Below are 20578 nucleotides of genomic sequence, written 5' to 3'. Positions count from 1 at the left end.
TCGTAATGTTCGCAATCGCAATTATACCATCGCTGGTGTCTGGGGTTACCACATGTCGCGGTACGCCCCTAGCACCTCCTGAAGGCACTTCATCTCCGTGAGGTCTGCGATCTGCACCATAACGGCGTAGCTGTGCCTGAAAACCCTTGTTAAATTTGTATTAGTAACTCACTCCCAGCGCTCTGGGGACAGGCGTGGGACGTACTCTCCGCCGCATTGGCAGATGCGGCTCAGCGGCAGCTGCTTCACAGTTCTGCATTCGCGGCAGAGCGTGTCCTGGGCCTGGTATGCGCAGAATAGATGCTGCAGGAACTTTATCATCCTGAGCTCGATATCGCGGTTGCTCAGACGTGCTCCGCACAGTTCACAACGCCTAGACATGGGTTTAGAAACACGTAGGCGCCATAACTTACCAGAAATGCGTCACCACGCCGTCTTCATCTTCCTCAGACGAGAAGCTTGACAGCAGGTCGAGGTTGAACACCATGAAACACTCGCTGCAGCACACCGAACGCAACTCGATCCTCCTCATTGGCGATATCCAATCGACAGCAGAGTACTCGCTCTCCCCCGCAATAGTGAAGAGCCGATGCCGCTTCTCATCGTAGGCTGTGATCTTGGCAAGGTCGTTCCAATCTATGGCCCTGTCTATGCGCATAATGTGCGCCACGAGCTTCACGGCCTCCAGACGCCAGTTTGAGCTGCCGTATACCATACTTCCCGGCATGTTCGGGATCTCTAGTCGGCCAAAGGTGCCCTGGCTGTCGAAGGTCGAGAGGAACTCTTCGGTGTTCTCGAGCAAGTCGCACATGCGCGAGAAGAACTTGCCGGGCTGCAGCCAATCGTGGACGATATGCTTCTCGAGCGTCTTGCACAGCTCGCCGTTGTCGCGTTCTAGCAGTGCCAACGGCTCACGAGGCGCTACATCAGTCGCGGCCTCGTCCACGTCGTACTCGTAGAACTCGCCAAGGGTCTTCCAGAGCGGGTTGAGAGCTATGGTCTTCATGAAACTAGACACGCGTTAAATAAAGCGGGGCGTGCACCTACTATCGGATGAACATCTCCACCGCTCCGGGCAGGTACTCCAAGGGCTTCAGACTCTCGGTGCAGTTCTCGTGCGTGGCGTCCACATAGTTCTTGTACCTGATGTAACAGTCGGACGCCAGCTGGACTTGCGCTAGGTACTCCTCTTCCAACTGCGCAGATTTAGCAACCGACCCGGACAACTTACGTAAAAGGGGATGTTGCGGAAACGGGAGTCGCCGGATCCCAAGTTGTCAAAGGCTTCGTGGACGCGGTTGCGGCCCTTGGTGACGCTCAGCGTGTTCGTATCGACAACGACGTATGATTGCGATACGTGGACGGCGCGCAGCTGGTGGAAGTGCTCGACGTGCTGCAGAAGTGACGCGAGGTACTGCTGCGTGCATAGGATCGCCTGCGATGCCATGAGACGGAGGAACGCCTGGCTCACCCTAGAATACAACGCCGAATCGTACATGATAGACCCCGGGTCGCTCAACCACGGGTTGATGAAACTGCAGATGTTCATCAGACCTTGAAAGGTCCCGTATTCGACCTTCTCGAAGACGGTGTTGGTCAGTTTGATGAGGTTGTCGAGCATACCGCCGAGGGCACGGAACGCAAGGGGGTGGAACTCGGCCGTATGCGCCATCCTCATGTCGTGCTGTAGCTCTTCAGGGCCGTAATCCGGCGCCGACTTCTTCAAGTCGCAACCAGCCAAGTCGGGCGCATCGACCGAACGGGACTCCAGCATGATGGCGTTGTACATCAGCGTCTGGTTGAACGAGATTTTCGCGCCGTACCCTCTGTACACGCCCGGTGAAGACATGCGGAATGTATTTTCTTGGAGTTCGATGTCGTACTCGGAAGCTTGCATGTGGACTGCGTGTGGCAGCCCGATGTCACAACCTGCCTCAGCCGTGCCCCAAAGGAGCTGCGAGACATGAGCCGTGATGAACGAAAGCAACTTACCGCAGAAGACGCACGGAGCGCCCTAGCGTACATGACGTCCAATACGAGCTTGTTGGCATCAACCACGCTAATGCCGAGCAGGTTACCCACCGGCAGCGATGCAATCCTAGACATGGCAAACTTCAACTCCACCTCAGACCGTTGCTTGGACAGCAACTCCAGTGAGGCTTCGATGGCTTTCCTGTTGACAAATTAACTGTTATAATAACGCAACTCACCCCACGAAACCATTCGAGGGAAGCTGGCGGTGGTCGGCGTTCACATCACGGTCCCATTGCACCGGGCACCCCTCACCTGATACCCACTCTCCCAGGTCGGAGTCTTCAACGGTTGAATAGACGTACAAGACACATTTGCGATACAAAACCTGGGGTTGAAGCGTCTGGAGGTAGTTCTCCAGCTTGCGCAGCGCACCACGGCACCCTGCCGATGCGGTTGCACCCAACTCCAGATGATGGTCGTAGAGTTCCCCGAAACACTCAGGGAAACGCTCCGGGTTGGAGTACCTCTCGTGGTGTATGCTTTCGCGGCCCTCATATCGAGAGCGCTGCTTGCCCAACGCCGACTGCAGATAACCTGAGAACTCGGACTCGAGTCTCGGAAACTGGGAGGACGCTCCGCCAACAAACAACTGGTTCACCGTGTCGTTACCCTTGCGGTAGACTGCCGCAAACACCCTGTTGCGCCGGCGAGTGTCGGGGTTCACACCGTGCAAGACGTGTACGAATACGACGTCCACATCTTCCATATAGCGGGGGTCAGATGCGTTCAGTGACGTGATGCCCTGCAGCGAACACGACTTGAACTCCGAAGATTGTGTCACGGCGGCCGACAGGTCGCTCTCGGCGACGTTAACGACATTTCCCAGCTTCACCGCAAAGTCGAATGACATCGGGAGCTGCGCCTCGTATATGCCTAGCACGGTTTTGTGGAAGATCGAACTGAGCGAGTTGCGGATATGCTGCTGGAAATAAGATTCGCGCATTTCCAGCTCGATCAGGTTCTTTTGCAGCGAACCGCGTGGCAAGATATACCGCTCGTTAATGATGCTAACTTTGATGTTCTCATTAGACTTGACATCCCACTCGTTCAAACAGTTCACGTAAATCTTTCGCCAGAGCTCCACGCGGACGGTTGCGAACACCGGTTTGTTCTGCAGCGAAACGACGCAGATCATAACCCCGGGGTTGTCCGGGTCCAGGCGGCAGCTGTAAACATGCCAGCGCTCGGTGAGCAGCATGTACATGTTGGAGAAGTCGATGCTGGACTTGGGGGCTGCGGTGGCGATATCCGCCGAAGAAGCGTCCGTTGTTTTATCCTTAGCAATGGCTGCCTCAAGCATCTCGCGCTTCAACCCGATGTACGACGAGTAGCCGTGATCGTGTCTGAGGTTGCGGCGGTATTTATGGAACCCCTGTATGAGCGACCTCCACTGCTTCTTCAGCGCCTTTATCCAGCTTAGAGGCGCGGGAGCCGGATTAGGCTGCTTTACATTCTCAAGCTTGAACGTAACAGCGCCATTTGATGCATGCGAAGCCGATTCAGCGGAGGCAGTGGGTTCCGAGCTGCGTTTTTTCGCGGCCTCCACATGGCCTTTAGTATCCTTGGAGGCCGAGAAAAAGGACGCTATATCCAGCTGACGGTTGTCAGAGACCTCCCTTCGCCGCTTTAGCCACCCAGGCAGCTGGATCATCGGTATGGGGTTATCCAAGCCTTGCAAAACGGCTGGAATGCACACCAATTTCAGCAGTTGGGTGTCCAGCTTCTCACGGTAGTAGTCCCAGTCCAAAATATCGCGCACGCCGGAATTCATCGCCGTGCTCAATTGCAGCTTCAGCCACCGTGCGAGGCACTGCGCACGCAGTGAATCTTCCACCTTGAAAGTCTGAATGGGTATCGCACGCGCTGTGCGTGGCGCGGCGGTGGGATGAGCGGCGAGCAGGAAGGACATGCACAAGTTGCCATCGTGCAAATAGGACTCGTTCTTAAAGAGCTCGGCCAAACGACGAGCCGTGGTGATACCGAAGCACTTCTGCTGGCCTTGCTTGATGACCGGGTTTTTCACGGTCTTTCGGGCGACGAGCAAGTCGAACATATCGTCGTCCTCCAGGTTAGTCGCTCTGGAGTCCAGGGATCGCCGGTAGCTTAACCCGACCGCCGCAGCACTCTGATACGCCTCTTCTTTGGTTGACCCCAACAGATATCGCGGGAAAACCTCCTCCTGGAACATCTGGATCATGCGCATCTCACCACGGCGCTTGATCTCGAACCCCTTCAACTCGACAATTTGCTTCTGGTGGTTGAAGACCACGTACCGCTTCTTCAACAGGTCCTCCGACTTCTCGGAAGCGGGCAAGAACATCGCATGCCAGGGTCCATCGAGTTCGAACAGAATTTCGTTACGCCGCACGCGGCGGTAGCGTCCCACGTCCTCCATCTCCAGATACTGGTCGTTGGTCCACCGGCTCTCAATCAAGCGGTTCAGGATGGTGGTCATGTACTCGAGTTCCACGGTTTTTGCCCCGCCAGAGTCTGATGAGCCCTTCTTGTACTTCAAATCAACCACCGCTGGGAAGACGTCCGGAAGCATGCACCAGATACCATCAGTGTCCAGCTCAATGGGCGTTCCGATATCCCGGATTAGGCGTTGAGCTGCATCTATGATTTCAGCCCCCGCATACGTGACAATGGCGCCCATCTCCATGCTGTACCAGCGCGATCCGCCACGCTTCACGTAGCCGTAGAAGCTGTTGAGAATGCACTTGTGGGCCAGCTGCAGCGAGTCGTTCAACAGAATGCAGTCCCTAGCCTCCTTGATGCGCACGGTGTTCCCCTTGGGCTGGCGCAGCAGGCTTTTAAGCTCCGTTTCGGCGTCCTTTTTGAGCTTTTTATATACGTAACGTTTGTCGCGGAACTTCAAAACCGTCTGCACGTAGAATGGGTTCTCACGTTGGCACACGATACTTTCTGCGTCCACTTCTTTGTTCAGTTTCATCTTGTGGAACACGCGCTGCGAATACGCCTTGATAACCTTCTGCAGCTCGGCGCCACGTTCGCGGTCGCCCAGCTGGTGCCACGTGCGCACCGTCTCACGCCCTCCTGTAGGATGGGGGGAATCTGACTCCTCCCCCGAGCTGTCCGAATCCCCGCCCTCGATGCGATCGGAAGGTGTATACTGTATCGTAGTCGATCGGTAAGTACGCGATTCAAGATCCTTCATCAGCGGGAGAATGTGGCTGCGGTCGACCGGCGATATCTCCAGCTTCTGCTTCCACTGCATGCGCTTTTGGCAGACCGACGACTCGTTGTAATACGAGCACTGCTGGCAGAACTCGTCGGTTACAATGGCCGTGGGTTGCAGACGCTGTGAAAGGATGATGTTCGGGTACATGGCGCCCACATCCAGGTGATAGATGCGCGGGAACGTGTGGAACGTGGGTCGATCGCGCAGCCTGCACAGGCGTTCTTGTATGTCGCGGTACACGTCCTCGAAGTTAGCGAACCTGGCGAAACGTCGCCTCAGCCAACTCGGGGGCCGACGCAGATCACTGTTGGGCTTTTGCGAGTTGGAGGTGCCGTTGGCGCCCGACGGTGTCGCACCTTGTGACGTGTCTTCGGCGCTCATCATTTCGGTGTCGCCGCCATCTGCGCCCGACTTATCAGCGGTACCACTGCCATTGTCTACGGAAGCGCCGCTTGTCGCTGTTTGGCTCGGATCATCAACCTGCTGGTCATCCATGGCAGTGTCGGAATCCGAACCGTCGCTGCCGGCGTCGGTGCTCCCGTCGTTCGACAGGTTGGAATCCGCCCACGATTTCAGCGTCATGTCGAGATCGTCGAGCAGTTCCTGGTATTTCTGGCTGCTGAGCTCGAACCTTTCCTCGAGGTCATCGCGGAACAGGCCGCAGCGCAGCGTCTCCACCCGAGCGCCTATGTAGGAGTTCTCGTAAATGAGGTGGTGCTTGGAAGTGACGGGGTCCCTGAAGTAGCGGATGCCAGACTGCTTGTGCTTGTTGGGGAACAGCACTCCGTGCGCATAGGCTTCGGCCATCAGCAGGTTCTCACAGAGTGTGCCACTTCCCTGCCGCAGGACGTCGTTGGGGGGGAGCGGCACGATGTAGCAGAGCGCGAAGACGAAGCTGTGTATGTACTTCATGTACAAAAAGTACGTGGCGACGGCGTCTGAGACGCTGTATACCGCCAGCGTTTGCGGGTCGTTGCGAGCACAGGGAACCATCTCTTCCGGGTCCAGCTCCGCGGGGTTGTACTTCAACTTGATTTTGCAAACCTGCTTCAGCGTACGCGACCCGAACGGCAGGTACGAATCCCTCTCCACCCACTTGTAGCAATCCATGTTCACCATCACGCGGCTGGTGAAGACGTCGGAACCGGAACGGTATACCCCCAGCGACTTCTCCATGGACAACCCGTTCAACTCCGCCCGGCGCTGGACGTACGGGAAATCGAAGGAGTCGCCATTGTACGTCACGATGATGTGAGGCGCGAGCGACACTATCAGCGTAAAGAACCGCTGCAGCAGGTCGGTCTCGTTGGGCTCGTTGAAAACTTTGAAGCAGCCGCCGCCCGCCATTTCTTCCGACGGCTGATACGAGAACTCGCTAATGTCTTGCGCCACAACGCATCGGTTCACGATCAAGTAGCCCTGCCCGTTGAACATGATGGATATGAGGATGATCTCGTCGGTCTCGACGTCGGGGAACTTGAGCGGGGCCTTGTAACACTCGATATCCCACGCGAAGACATTCACGGGCGGCAGGGCAGCCTTGTTCAGAGCGGTCAGGCGCACTGCATCCGGCAGGCGCTCCACCTCGTACCACGTGCCGCAACGGATGGAGAGGTCGATGGCAACCCGATTGACGTACTTCACGTCGTGCTCGTATATGTCCCCCAGATGCGATAGACATTCGGCGTCCTTTCCGCCCTCGTCATTTGCAATAGAGTCACGGGTAACGGCCGAGCCTAAACCAAGTCCTGACAGCGATGCAGCCTCGTACTGCTGTAACGTGTAGTCATCCGTCACGAATTGGGTCCCCGAGGCGGAACCCGAGAAAGATCCCGAACCGCCATCTGGAACTCTCTGCGCCTTTTCGGCATCCCTTTTGAGCGCCTGGACTACCGAACGGGCCTTCTCAAGCTGGTCGATTGTGTTGAAGCTGATCTTGATGAGGTTTCGGATGCCATGCATTGGCCGCCCAGTCTGCGGGTCGAAGCGCTCGATATGGTTCGGCAGCGACAGGTCGACGCGGTTGCAGTGCTCCAGCAACGCCGGCCCCACGTTGTTGCTGCTGAATTTGGCGTTCAGGAAGTCGATCACCGCGTCGACGTGGTAGTCGCCAACCACCGACACGTAGAAGTAAGGCGCGTGTACCACGGCGGTGTGCCACTCCGAGCCATCTTCGGAAACGAAATAGAGTGCCAGCGCCGTCCGAGCCACCTTCCCGGAGGATTCGGTGGCGTTCTTCGGGATTCCCGAGGTCGACCTGTTGAGCGAGAAGTCTAACTCCTCGTGCGCCCGTGGCTGGGTGACGCAGGCAGCGTCCGGCACGGTGGTGGGCACGACGTTGTACAGGAACCCGGATCTGCGGCCAAGCAGCGACCAGCGTGGCGACCGCCGCCCAGGCTGCATCTTTCCTGTCTACCGTGCGATGGAAGGCGCCGTTACAAAACCACAAGCATCTTCCCAGACAGGCGCGGATTAATAGCCGTGCGAATACAGCGTGTCTGCGTCTAAATTACGGAGCCTTCTGCGGCGGCGCGGTCCCGGCAAAACGGGCTGCCCGAAGCAACGTGTCTACGAAGGCACTACACACGATCGCCGGTGGAGTCACGTATGTGCCACACACTTTGACTTCTATATTCTAAATTGCGCAAACACGGCTATCGGAATCGTCTGTAGCTGCTGCTGGATGCGACTACGCCGTCGAGTACCTGTGTTTGGCTCGACACCGATTGGCCCCAACGGAACCGGCCGCGACTCCGTTTGTGAGAAAGGCTCTGGCAGACAGGCGCTTCGTACCCTCCAATAGAGTTGTTGAGAACGCCTAGGGAACCACACGACGCTATTCCGATACTATGGCCTCCCCTATAACAAGCAGTGGCATGACCGGTCGTGAAAGAACGGCCATGCGACGCCAGTAACGCCGCCGTAAACGCCTATACGTGGCCAATACAGCTGGTGCAGCTGCGTGATGACGAATACCCCGCCAATTGACGTATTATATGGTCAAGCTTTAGTATTACCGATGTTAGAAGTTGTCGCGACACGCTGCAGTCACCAGAAGCACTCGTAGTTGCTCAGCGCGTTCTGGCACTGGGTGTGGTACTTCACCTGCATGTCGTAGAAGGCCGTGGGGCTCTTGTTGAACCGCTCCAACTCGCGCCGCGTGCACAGCAACGCCTCAGGGCGGAGGTAGACGCGGGACTGTGAGCCACCGGTCTCCGCGCTCTCGTTAGCCGAGGCCTTGTGCTGCGCCACCAGCGACCGGAACGTCGCGCGCGACTGACGGTAAGCCATTTCCATCCGGAGCCGCCACAGCCTCATGGCCATCGACTCCTTGGCGATGTCGCTGGAGAGCAGCCACGCCAGCCGGTGGTCGCTGTTCTGGCAGACGTTGCAGAGGTTCATGCCGGCGCGGTTCACGTAGAAATCGCCACATGCGTTATCGTCGTGTAATACGTCGCCGCAGTGGTCGCAGTTCTTGCAGTCCCCGTAGCCGTTGCACACGTAGCAGGGTTCCGTGGCGCCCCAGGTCAGATCCATGAGGCTCTGTACGTTCTCGCAGCCCTGGTTGCCGGCGCACTGGCGCGACAGCGCCATGCACATCGTCTGTATGTAGCGCTTGGCTCGGGAGTAGAAGTCGGGGAACGCGCATCCGGACTCCAAGCTCTTCGTCATGGTGGCCTTGTTGTTCTCGAGCGCGATGATGCCCCAAGGGATGCCGGCCGCAAATTCCTTCGTGTTTGCCATGTCCCACTCCTTCATCGTGCGGCCGCCGAGCACCAGCAGCTTGGCGTAGTTCAGCTGCGAGTGTTTCAACTGCATGCTGTCCTCCACCACCAGGGTGACGGGGCTAATGGGCATGACGAGCCCCGACCCCAAGTCGCTTTCGCCTTTGAGCCTGAGGCGCGTTTGTGACTTCTCGTAACGGTAGAGGTCACCAGTGGTCCGGATGCCGTTGAGGATGTCGATGGGTGACGGGCTGTTCTTCATGCTGCTGACATCGCTCTTGCACCCGTGCATGGACGCGATGTCGTACATGAGCTGGCTCAGGGTATCGTACTCGAGGCCGCTGGCCTTCGCAATTTCGATTTCTTGCAGCGTTTCGGCAGTGGTGTCGGGCTGCACACCCACTATCCCGCGGCAGTTCTTAGCGCCGCAGAGGCACTTGAACCCGCCGCCGACGCCACGAGAGGAGAACCCGTAGTTGTACGTCACCTCCTCGCCCTTGGCGATGCGCCGTTGGGCGAACACCCCCATGCGGAAGGTGCCGTTGACGTAGAAGGGCACGCTCGAGCAGTTGGGCTCGCACGAGTGGTTGATGAAGCGCGCAACGTTGCCCATGTTCGTCGAGTCGATGTACACGTCCTTGTGCACCTTCATGATGTACCAGTGGCTCTGGTTGGCGTTGTCCAGCTCGGCGAAGCTCCAGCTGCTCACGCAGCGCTGGAACTGCGCCTGCGTAATCACCCTCCCCACGTATTCGCACACCAGCTCGTCCTCATCGATGTCCTCCGCCGCGAACGCGCCCATTCCCTTGCCCTCGACCATGCGCAGGCGCAGCTTCGGGATGCCCATGTGCTTGAAGCGCCGGTTGCCGCAGTTGAAGTCGCCCAGGTTGCAGTTCACGTTGTTGCACTCGACGTGGCGAGCGATGTTTGCGCAGGTGGACGAGCATCCGTACGTGCATGAGCATTTGGTGGACGCCTGCACGCCTGATATCGAGCGCAGCGAGTCATCCGTAATGAGGTTGCTGGTCATGTAGCGGAACTCGCTGCACAGACGCAAAACGACCAACGGGTCGACTTCGCGCACCATGACGTTGAATTCCTTGGAGTGCATACGATTCAGGCGCGTCCGGACCTGCGCCCGCAGCTCGCGTCGAGACGAGGCGATCAGCGGATGGCGGACTGCCGTGGGCCGTGTAGCCCTCTTCGGCCTGGCATCCCCTTCGTCGTCGCTTGACATTTCAGAACGGCCGGATTTGGATGCCTTAGTGGTCTTGGCGGGTTTGAGACCTTTTTCAGTCTTGGCGCGCCGAACGTATTTCCTGCGTTGAACCTCTTCGCCCTCCTGCACCGGTGTGTCGCCCCCCTCCTGTGGAAGCTTGGCTTGGCGAGCTGAACTCGGAGACTTCTCCGTGCTGTTACGTGGACGGCCCCGACGGCGCTTTTCACCCTGCGCAGGCAACTGTTGGCCGTCGAGTGCCTCAGCAGATCCCACGGGTATCTCCACGCTGGCGCCAAATTCACCGACGACTACTTGTGCACCGCCGGCACCTGCCTGTGTAGCGTTGGTAGGCGACATGGCTGCAGTAACCTGCGCTGCTGGATTAGGCAGGCCCCCGGGCATGACAGGAGGCTGCCCCATGGCGTTCGACAGGTTTAGGCCGGTAGAGACGGTGTTGACAGCGGCGGCCATACCACCTTGTCTGATAAGTTCACTTCCATTTGCTTTTTCGGCCATAGCGGGCTGGTTTACAGCACCACCATCCACACTTCCCGAAGTTACGCGCGTGGCTCCTGCGTTCCCCAGGCTCGCCGAACTCGAGCCTTCCGTTTTTACCAAGTTCTTCGGAGTGGTGGCCGCATTAGTATCTACATTCGTTTTAGTCCCTGAGGCACCTTTCACACCTGGGGCACTGCCCGTTGCGTTAGCGCTAGATTTCTCGCCCTTGGGGCCGTTTTGCGCGCCCCGCTTACCTCCGCTAGCGCTTGCACCGTCCGCCTTTGCCCGCGGGACCACATCAATCGCCTCCCGTTTGCAGTCGTTGACTTTATCAGCGCCATCGGCGTTGACGGCCTTTGAAGCCGCAGCGCCACGAGCTCGGGTCTTCCCGGCATCAGAGCGAATCTTTCGCGGGCACGTCGCAGCCAGCTCAGCGGCGTCTGGCACGTGGTAAAACGACCCCGGGTCCAGGAAATGGGGCTTAACGGCAAGCTTGCTCTGGTAGAGGCCCTGGGAGGCTATGTAGGATGACACCGTGTTATAAACATCCAGTGGGTGCCTGCTGGGGACCATGACCTTGGGGTCAATGAGCTCGTGCTGCGAACTACGTTCGACGCGGTCCTGAGACAGCGCTTGCACCATCTCGACGTGGATGCAGTCCTGGCAAATCATCTGCTTCCCGGAATTCTGGAGGATGCGCACGTCGGGATGCAGGCAGTGCGTGCACCACGTCCGCTCACAGCGCACACAACGCATCAGCACGTTGGAGGTCACTTGGTGGAACGTGGCGCGGTCCTCGTCGTCGGATGGCGGGTAGAGCGTTTTCGATGCCGTCGAGCCAGACACCCCGTGGATTGCGAAGCGTCGGGACTGCATGTAGGTCTTGTACAAGCGCAGATCGGGGTACACCAGTGGGCGTGTTAGCTTCTTCCCCTTCGCGAAGTGCGCGGTCTCAACTTTGCCGCGGCACGTCTTCCGCAGGTCCTGCCACGCCGTGTTCATGTAGTCCGTCTCCGAGCGGTTCGCCTCGATGCGCCACAGGGTCTCCCACAAATAGGAGTAGCGGTCGCAGTCGTAGCAACTCCAGCACGTGTGGCCGTGACAGATGAAGATGGGCCGCTTGTTCTCGTCCAGCAGCCGATCGACGTTGCCGTAAACGAGCTGGTGTATCTCCATGATCTGCACATCAGGTACGACCAGGCGCACTTGGCGCAGGCAGGCAGGGTAGCAGTAAAAGGTCGAGCATCCATCCATGGCGCAGCGGCACAGGTCCTTTATGGCCACGAACTTGAAACACGCTGAACACCCCGCGTACGAATTTATGCAAAAGCTGCACTCCCGGGAGATGCAGTTGGGGGTCACCCTGGTCCAGCCGGTCGAGGACGGGACCAGCTTGCGCCATTCTGTTGACACCTCGAGCTCATTTTTGTCGTTATCGTTTGCTGCATGTCTATTACGGGTGCCGTCAACGGCGCCGATTCCCCGCAAAGAAGCATCCCTGCCTGACAGGCCCGTCGCATGTTCACTCACGGAACCAGCCCGGCTGGCAGCGCTACCACTACCACTTGCGCGTAATCTGGGTGCACTGTCGGTGGAGCCAATACGTCCAGCCGAAGCGTACGCTTCTTGCAAGCTCGAGCCTTCCATGCCCGCCGTGTAGTTGCCATCCGCCGATCCGGGCACACGTTCCGGGCTCAGGGAATCAGGAGCGCCCACGTTGCCCTTACGGCTACTTGCACGGACGCTGCTCCTGCCTCTCCCACGGGCGGCGCCCCGGGCACTTCGACCCCGAGGCAGCGCGGGCGTCTCCACGTCAATGGGCTTTATTTGCAACCGGAGCTTGAGGGCAGCAATAGCCTCGCAGGAAGCGTGGTACGCACGCTTACAAGTGGAATTGCAGACCACGTATGGGTGCATACGATCCATGGGCTCCCTGCAGACCCAGCAGTTCAGCGGCCACACCAACTTCCGATCAACAATCCGACGCGCGTTCAGCTTGCGCAGCCCACGCTTCCCAGCCGCGTCTCCTCCCAAAAGATCCGTATCCACCTCAGCCAGGTGCTCCCCTACCACGGGAGACCCGCAGTCAATGACTTCATCCTTACGCGAAAAGGGCGTGCCAGGCTGACTAGATTCCTTACTCTTTGCCCTGACACTACGCGGACGTTCTTTTCCCCTCTCTAAGGCCTGTTTCTCGGGCTGCGCATGTGACCTACTGAGCGCGGCAGCGGGGTCTGCCAACTGGGACGGATCTACTACCACGGCCGTGGAACCAAGCCCGGCCCCCGCGATGCTGCCCACTGCAACAGCTGCCGGCACGGGGTTTACACGTGGCGGCACTGGCAATTTAATCGCATTCGACGCCAACACGGCGGCGTTGTCCACACGAGTTGTGGCTGCGTGAGTAAGGGCAGCGCCCAATCCGCCGGGAAGTGCATCCTTACCTCCATCCATACCAGTTGCAGGCTTCGCCTTTTGAGCGGGGCCCGAAGGATCCTTTTCATCGTCGCCGCTGTTGTTCAACGACTCCAGCAGCTTCTCGAACGAGGCCCTGCGCTGGTTCTCAGTTATGTTGCCCAGCACTTGCGACTGCATGGACCTCACCCCCGGCGCGCCGAACGGCGTCCCCTGGGTCGCAGGTGGCGCATGCGAACTGGTGGTGTTCCCCAGCGCCTTCGCCGCCCCGGCGGCCATGAAGGAGTGGATGGCTGCACCCAGGGCGTTCTCGATATCCCACGAATTGCCTTCGGGCACCGGCGCATCCCCCGACAAAGCCGGCCGCACGTCGGGCGTACCTGATGCCAGTACGCTGCCGTCGGCTGCGTTGAGGTCGGCGTTCGATCCCTTGGCAGTGCCGCTACGCTTGGCGCTCGCCCGGTGGACTGCAGCGAGGTCTGGCACGGGCTCATCGTCACCCAACAGGCGTGGCGCCAGCTTCGAAATCCAAACATCGCTGGCCTCACTCTCGCTGCCAACGCTACGAATATACCCCAACACATCCTCCCTGAACGGGAGGAACTCAGGGGGCGCGGATTCGAGCACCAGCTGCTTAAGGGCGTAGATGCCATCCTTGGGCTTCTTGCCCTTGATGCCGACTGTCGTCACCATCTGGCCCAAAAGTAAGCGTCGGTTAACATCGCAATGCAAGTTCGTTTTAAATCTTAACTCGCCGTACACGGCGCCAACACTACCAAACTACAACACCTAATAGACAACACTGGACTTGGTCCAACAAATGCACGGGTAACAGACGACAAACGCCACTGCAACGGTTACGCACGGGCCCCTTTTTGAGCTCTGAAGGGAAGCCCATGCAGCCCGTAACCGTACAAAGGCTGCAATATATGTTAAGCAACAAGCAAACGCGGCCGCATGTCGACACAGTCGTCGCCGAACACCGGTGCTGACACTCCCGTGTATAATCCTCTGCAACGACGCAGAGGGCACAAATATATGATGGTGTGGGCGGCGGGCACGTTATCACGGGGAAACAACGTACCCCCATCCGAACACCTTCCACACATACGCGTCAGCTGCGTGACGCGGCGCCGGGCGGCGTAGGCAACGCATAACTGCACGACGTCAACACAGGGCCGTATTGACGACGATGTGTGATAACACCGGACGTCGTTGAAGCGAGTTGATGCCGTCGGAGCTGACGCTCACTTCCGTATCTCGAACTGCGGCAAAGACAGAGTGCCACTCTGGTGCCCACAATGGAACACGATAAGGAGAATGCGCCCGTGGCGGCGGAGATTCAGGCCGAACTCGAAAATGGGACGCGACCGGAGTTCGACCTCGACGATACGTCGTTCATGCTGCCGACGACCATCGACCGTGCCGGCCTGTCTAGGGTAAGCTTCCACCGCCAAGTGACGCAAGTGATACGGCGACTGCATCCTGCTAGCATTTAGCGGGGTGTTCGCCATCGTCGTTAGTTGTGACAACACAGCGTGATGAAAAAAGGGCAATCGCCCGCTTCGTTCTGGCCGAAATCCCAGCATGCGGAACGCTATTGACCTGCTTGCAGATGATCAACGACCTGCTCGGCCTGGAGAAGCCGGTGGCGTTCGACATTTTCTTCAGGGACGAGCCTTTGAGGACGACGCTGGCAGAGTGAGTCCAGCAACGAACCGCGCGATGCACACGACACAGGAAACTGGAGAAGCACAACGTGGAGTCCGAAACCACCATCAAGCTGGTGTACACGCTGGCCGTAACCGAGCCCGAAGAGGAGGAAGTTGATATGCTTGACGACTGGATATCCGGCATCGCATTCACCGGACACCTAGGTAACGTTCCCTGCAACGAAACCGCTTAACAACTCGTTAGGCCGATTCGCCACATCGTGCTTCGACGGCAACGTGTCGGTGTATGGCGCTGACGGCAACGAAAAGGTCCACGAGTTCGTCACGCCGGACAAGTCGGCCACCGCGGTGGCCCTGCACAGCTCGAGGTAGATTTTGGTCGCGCACCCATTCGCCAAAAACGTGCAGCGCGCTCGGCGAACACCTGGAAATCGTTTGTGGTCACATCAATGGGCTACTGGAGGTGTATTGCCTGGAAACTAGGGGCAAAAAAGCCAATCGCAACCTGGTCGCCACCAGCCACAGGTGAGGTCCCCGTGCGCCAAAACGGCTAAAACGCTGCAGCGACCACGACACCATACAAGCAATCGCAATAGATGAGCACGGGACGCTTATGGCAGCCGCGGGAGGCAGCGGTAACATTCTGGTTTATGATAATGTGGGTGATTGGATGCAACGACGGCAACAGTTCGCAGGCAGCGATCATGCAACGCTACCGCGAAAATGCGGGCGACAAGCCGAAATCGGGCAAAAGGTTAGGCTGCGTCACCAGCCTGCGCCATAAACTTTGCAGGGCAATCGAAGGCGACACCATCGAACCCGTGAGCACCCTGGTGAAGCACACCAAGACAGTGACGGTACGAGCGGCGTGTCCGCCAAATATAGGTGTGAATGCAGGCGCTGAAGTTCGTGGAGCTTACGGAGCCCGTCCTGATATCCGCGTCCATCGACGGCAGCATCGCACTGTGGGATGCCAGAGGGGCAACGGCGCTTGCGACGTACGGCTGCAGCAGGGTGAGTCTGCGACCTCGCACGCACTTTACACGACTGAACCAGGCGATAACGTGCTTCGACTTCAACGCGGCGCATGCGGAAATTTACACGGGGTACAATGACGGCACAGTCGCCGTTTGGGAGCTCCGGGGCAAAGGGGACGGCGCGTCTCCCAAGGCGCCCGCAGACGTCACCAACTGCAACCTGACGCTGAGGATGTCTACGGCCATGTTCGGCCGGGCGGCTACCGCCATCAAGGTCAACCCGGAAAATCCCAACCTTCTGTCTGCCGTTGCGCTCGACGGGACCGCCGTGCTGCTCGACAGGCGCTCCATAAAGATTCCCCTGCAGACGGTAAGCGCGCAGTGCGCTTTGTTGCGTACACATTGCGAATGCAGGCTTCCTTCGCGAGCCACGGTGAACCTGACAGGTGTACGGGGACCTGCTGGATCTCCGCGCAGGTGATGACGTGCACCACCGCAGAGGGTCAGATACGACAACTCACATTTAAAGAACTAGCTTAAATTGTGACACACCCTCATAACGATCCGGGCGTCACGAGTACCGCGCCGCCTAGCAACACCCCGCAGATGTGTATGACATCTGCGGCCGTTCCTGGCGCTCCTGCTTGACTTTGGCGTCTGTACGGACACCCAGTGAAGTCTGCCACCCGAGAGATGCCAGCACGCCCCGACAGCGAAGTACTACCCGAGACTGGATGAAACGGCGGTGTGCCTCCGGATCCACAGGCACTGGCCACGACTCGGGCAGGAAAACGCATGTCAAGACGTTTCCACGGGGCTTATTTGCGTTGTGTGAGGCGTGACAATGACGCTGGACGGCCAGGACGCGGGCGAGCCAGCCGCAACCATGGACTACGACGATGAGTTGCAGCTCGCCCTCAAGCTGTCGCTGGAGGAGTACAAGTGGACCACGCAGGCCAACCAGAAGTTCGGGTCGCACGCCTCAGGGTTCTTCGACAGCCTCAAGGACGATGCGCATGGGCGATCCGGGGCGCAAAAGCGGGCTGACGACACCGTGTCAATGAGCTTCATCCTAGACCAGATGCACCATTTCCACAAGATCATCAAAAACGAAGTCGATGCCACACATGAACTGGTGAGTGCGACGTGAGAAGGCGTGCATGCTGCTGCAGAACACACATAGCGCGTCGCCTGCGGGCAGCGTCGAGCCCAGGCCGAGCACCACCATCTCCCGCAACCGGCTGGCCGACCTGGTGGAGACGTTGTTCGGCACGGAGGAAAACCGGACTGCGTCATCGGAAAACATAAGGTCGTGGTGCAAGCAGGGTTTTTGCTTCCAGGAGAACCCCAAGCTGTTCTGGGGGCTGAAGCAGCAGTACCTCGGGCCGTGCGGCGTCCTCGCGTCCGTGCAGGCGTACATGCTCCAGTGCACGCTCTTCCACGGCGGGATCTACGGCAGCCTGGAGCTCATGCAGCAGTCGGACGCGCCCGAAAACGTGCTCATGGAGCTGCGCGAGGTGTACTACAACTTCATAAAGCTGGAACACCCCGACTTTCCGGAGGGTGGGTCGCCAGTGGATATATGTCGTCACATTTCTTGCAGAGTGGCTGCACATACCCGCGATTCTCGAGGCTTTGTGTGCCGTACTGTACAACGCGACTCCGGATTCGCACTACAAGGTGATCCTCTTCGAGCCTCTGAAGCGCCAGGTGAGCGGCAAAACACCGACCTCGTAACGATGCGCAGAGCATGGCGAATGCAGTGCACGCAATAATGTACAGCTCGAACTACGTGTACGTCGAGTTCGACAGCATCTCGCAAGTGGCCTCGCACCTACTCAAGAACCTGCACCTGCTCATGTGCGAGATGGGCGTGATGTCGCTAACTCTATCGGTGCTCGCGACCAGGGGCGTGGAGAACGTGCGGAACGACATGGACGACCCCTCGATGCCCATGGTGGGGATTTACGGGCACTCGTCGCAGGAGCTCGTCAACCTGCTGCTGCAGGGGCGGGCTGTCTCCAACGTCTTCGACGGGGAGAAGGTGCTGCAAGACGGCGATAAGTCCCTGCCTTACAAGCTCAAGGGCATCCCCGGCGTAGGCTGCGTGGGGTTCCTCAGCGAGAGGGAGGCCAGCAGGCACTGCGCAGTGGGGTCATACTACAAGTACCCCAAGTTCCCCGTGTGGGTGCTTGCCAGCTTCAGCCATTACACGGCGCTATTCGCACTCAACATGGAGTACTGCAAGCGTACTGAGGAGGAGATGCATTCCGTCAACGCTTTGACGGTGTGGAGTTGCCTGGACCCCGACGACAACAAGTTCATTTCAAAGGACCTGCTGCCCTCGCTCCTGGATATGCTGGGCGTGACCGCGCTCTACAAGGACGCGTGCAACCACGTCATTGCGGACTCCAACCTCGTGCTGCAAACCACGTTCATGGACTGGTACTTATCACGCACGGCGAGTCGGTCGGGCGAACGGCGCAACGAGAACGTCACGCTGTTCCACTACAACGGCCAGGACTCCATGGCTCCGCTCAGCATGGTCTCGGTGAAACACATCTCGCAAACGGAACTCGGCGAGCTGCGCAAATCGGCGACGGAGGACGACGAATACGCGGTGGACTCCACCATAGCGGGCTTCGCGAAGTCGCCTGCCGTGAACCTGGCAAAGACCATCTGGACCCGCTGGCCCAAGACCCTCGTCGACACCCTGCAAATGAAGAGCGAGACGCGCGTCGCACCAGATGCGTGACAATTCTCAATCAAGCAACAATCACCTGGGTGAGAGCGGAGGGAGCGGCGCATGCAGCTCGTACATCACATAAAGCGGAAACAATGGCCATGTAAATTAGTCACAATTAAAACCACTTGTTAGGGTCATCCTTCTGATGGCTATGGTAGGCCATTGATGGCACTCCTGACTTTACGAACGCCCGGCCACCACGCAGCGGACCGCCGTATGCGGCCTCCAGGTCTGGCAGTTGCAACAAGGATGGTGCTACCAGCACGCACTTAGCGTCATCCTCAAAGAACCGCTGCCTGAATTTAGATATGTTGTGCACCAGCTTGTAGTAGCGAAGCGGATCTAGTGCAGAGACGGCTGAAGAGCTCCGTTGCGCCTTTCTATTTTGGGTGGGCCGTGTATGTTTCGTATGGCGGTCCGCCGCCGGTGGCAACGAGTTTACACCACTGGCGCTCTTCCTGTTACATGTGCTATCGACTGAGATGCCTCCATCATGGTCAGGTACGTCGTTGAACTTGCACTTGAGACGCGGAAGCTGCGCTATGAGGTACCGCCACCGCTCGCCGTTTCTGCGGCTACGGTGGGAAGTATACAAACCGTCCTTCAAATAGTCGCTCTGCGTGACACGGAGTAGGTCGAGCACTCCGGCCCGCTCTGCGGAGTAGAGGCACGCTTCGACCTTTTCCCAGCAGGATTCTATGCCCACAAAGCTACCGAGTAGCGACTGGTAAGCTTCGGAGTCCTTGGGCAAGGTGGTCCCGGCTGCATATCTTTGCAGGCGCCTAAACGACACATCATCGTATATACCGAATTTTTGAAACGCGAAGCTTGACCAAAGTGACCCTGGCGCTATACGTGCTGCCATCATGGCCGCCTCGATCAGAACTGTACCACAGCCGCAGAACAAGTCGACCACACTGCCATCAGTGGGAGCTATAGTTTTATCAGAAGCACTGTTGCTCGGACTGTGAAGTTTTGTAAATCCTGTACAAGGATCGGAGCTTTGAGATGCGATATTGCTCCCATCGGCGAGGGGACACTCTGGTGACCGTAGTTTTGTTGCCGCTGGATGGCATGGAGAGGCTGCGTCCATTTGGTGTTCATTTCCACGCACAGATGCAATCCCATCTTCACTCATACCTGTACATAAGCGTTCGTATTCATTCAGGTCGGAATGGCTAGTATGGAGGGATGCGAAACCGATGTCATGCAGAAGCGCCACGGCCACCGTAGGGTCGATGTCGCTGATGGCAGGCTTGTAACGGTATCTGCGGGCTGATGTGGCACCACCGACGGCGTCAACTAGAACCCTAGCTTCTCCTCCACCGACATGGAGTAACACTTTGACGTCCGGGTCGCTGAACGATACCGACGGAGTTGGCATCCCCAGGCTGCGGCCGAAGTGATGCGACACGCCATCCTTGACCAATTGCGAGGCGTATCTGCCGCAATGGATGAACCCACTTCCTTCTGACACACGCGATTCCACCAAGAATGAGCCGTTGGAGCGGATGAATGCAGGCCACGTTATGTCGGCGCAACTGTCGGTGAAGGCAGCCTTGTCCCTCAACGGAAATGATGCGGCCTCAACAAAGACTCCATTGCACAACCTATACATCTGTTAGAGGCGGAAGACAGTAGTATGTGCCGCCGGCATTTCGTAAATGAATACCTACCTCGAGAAATATGACAAGTAGTAAAGCCTGCGCAACGAGCCTTCCTCTACGGTCACGCCGGACCGACCCTTTATCAGGCAGTGCCTGGGAAAGCCCAGCGACTCGAGCTCACTTGACAAGGCTCCCTCAAGACCGCGTACGCATCTGGCAAAGAGACGATAAGGCTTCTGCCAATGGCTGCTCATACTGCGATGGCGCTACGGATGCGCCGAGGGTCGCCGACTATGGCGCCGCTGTAGCGTCACGCAGCTGCAGTTGTTTACACACCGAACTTAATTGCGGTCATAAATGCGATGTGCCCATAATTAATATCGGATAGACCAGTATTATGGGAGAAGGCAGTACAGATGTGTGGTAGTGATGCATACGACGGCGGTTGGCACGGCCGTATATGAGCAGTCCAACTCGATATT

At 58.1% G+C, this 20578-nt stretch overlaps 5 protein-coding genes across 5 annotated transcripts; 2 read left to right on the top strand and 3 right to left on the bottom strand.

The window, feature by feature from the left end:
- Positions 1-45: 45 nt before the first annotated feature.
- BBBOND_0312660 (DNA polymerase family B, exonuclease domain containing protein, putative) lies at positions 46-7639 on the bottom strand (the record flags this gene model as incomplete). The annotated part of the gene is made up of 8 exons (XM_012914095.1): positions 46-136; positions 173-373; positions 414-1010; positions 1048-1196; positions 1232-1435; positions 1472-1954; positions 1993-2173; positions 2211-7639. 8 exons carry the CDS (start codon positions 7637-7639, stop codon positions 46-48), a joined length of 7335 nt encoding a protein of 2444 aa, XP_012769549.1.
- Positions 7640-8284: 645 nt separating this feature from the next.
- On the bottom strand, positions 8285-13786 carry BBBOND_0312650 (SET domain containing protein, putative; the record flags this gene model as incomplete). Its single annotated transcript, XM_012914094.1, has 1 exon — positions 8285-13786. The coding sequence occupies one exon, from the start codon at positions 13784-13786 to the stop codon at positions 8285-8287; it is 5502 nt and encodes a 1833-aa protein (XP_012769548.1).
- A 608-nt stretch (positions 13787-14394) lies between these two features.
- Positions 14395-16283, top strand: BBBOND_0312640 (WD domain, G-beta repeat containing protein, putative; the record flags this gene model as incomplete). Its single annotated transcript, XM_012914093.1, has 10 exons — positions 14395-14532; positions 14709-14794; positions 14834-14970; positions 15011-15134; positions 15175-15291; positions 15331-15428; positions 15526-15623; positions 15664-15780; positions 15823-16113; positions 16158-16283. 10 exons carry the CDS (start codon positions 14395-14397, stop codon positions 16281-16283), a joined length of 1332 nt encoding a protein of 443 aa, XP_012769547.1.
- Positions 16284-16587: 304 nt separating this feature from the next.
- BBBOND_0312630 (Protein FAM188A) lies at positions 16588-18498 on the top strand (the record flags this gene model as incomplete). Its single annotated transcript, XM_012914092.1, has 4 exons — positions 16588-16878; positions 16916-17306; positions 17347-17453; positions 17491-18498. 4 exons carry the CDS (start codon positions 16588-16590, stop codon positions 18496-18498), a joined length of 1797 nt encoding a protein of 598 aa, XP_012769546.1.
- Positions 18499-18604: 106 nt separating this feature from the next.
- On the bottom strand, positions 18605-20350 carry BBBOND_0312620 (Ribosomal RNA large subunit methyltransferase L; the record flags this gene model as incomplete). The annotated part of the gene is made up of 2 exons (XM_012914091.1): positions 18605-20099; positions 20166-20350. The coding sequence occupies 2 exons, from the start codon at positions 20348-20350 to the stop codon at positions 18605-18607; spliced, it is 1680 nt and encodes a 559-aa protein (XP_012769545.1).
- Positions 20351-20578: the final 228 nt, after the last annotated feature.

Source organism: Babesia bigemina, assembly GCF_000981445.1.
Source record: "Babesia bigemina genome assembly Bbig001, chromosome : III".
NCBI classification, from domain to species: Eukaryota; Apicomplexa; class Aconoidasida; order Piroplasmida; family Babesiidae; genus Babesia; species Babesia bigemina.
The sequence above is the reverse complement of the archived record's forward strand: the minus strand, read 5'-3'. Positions and strand labels throughout refer to the sequence as shown.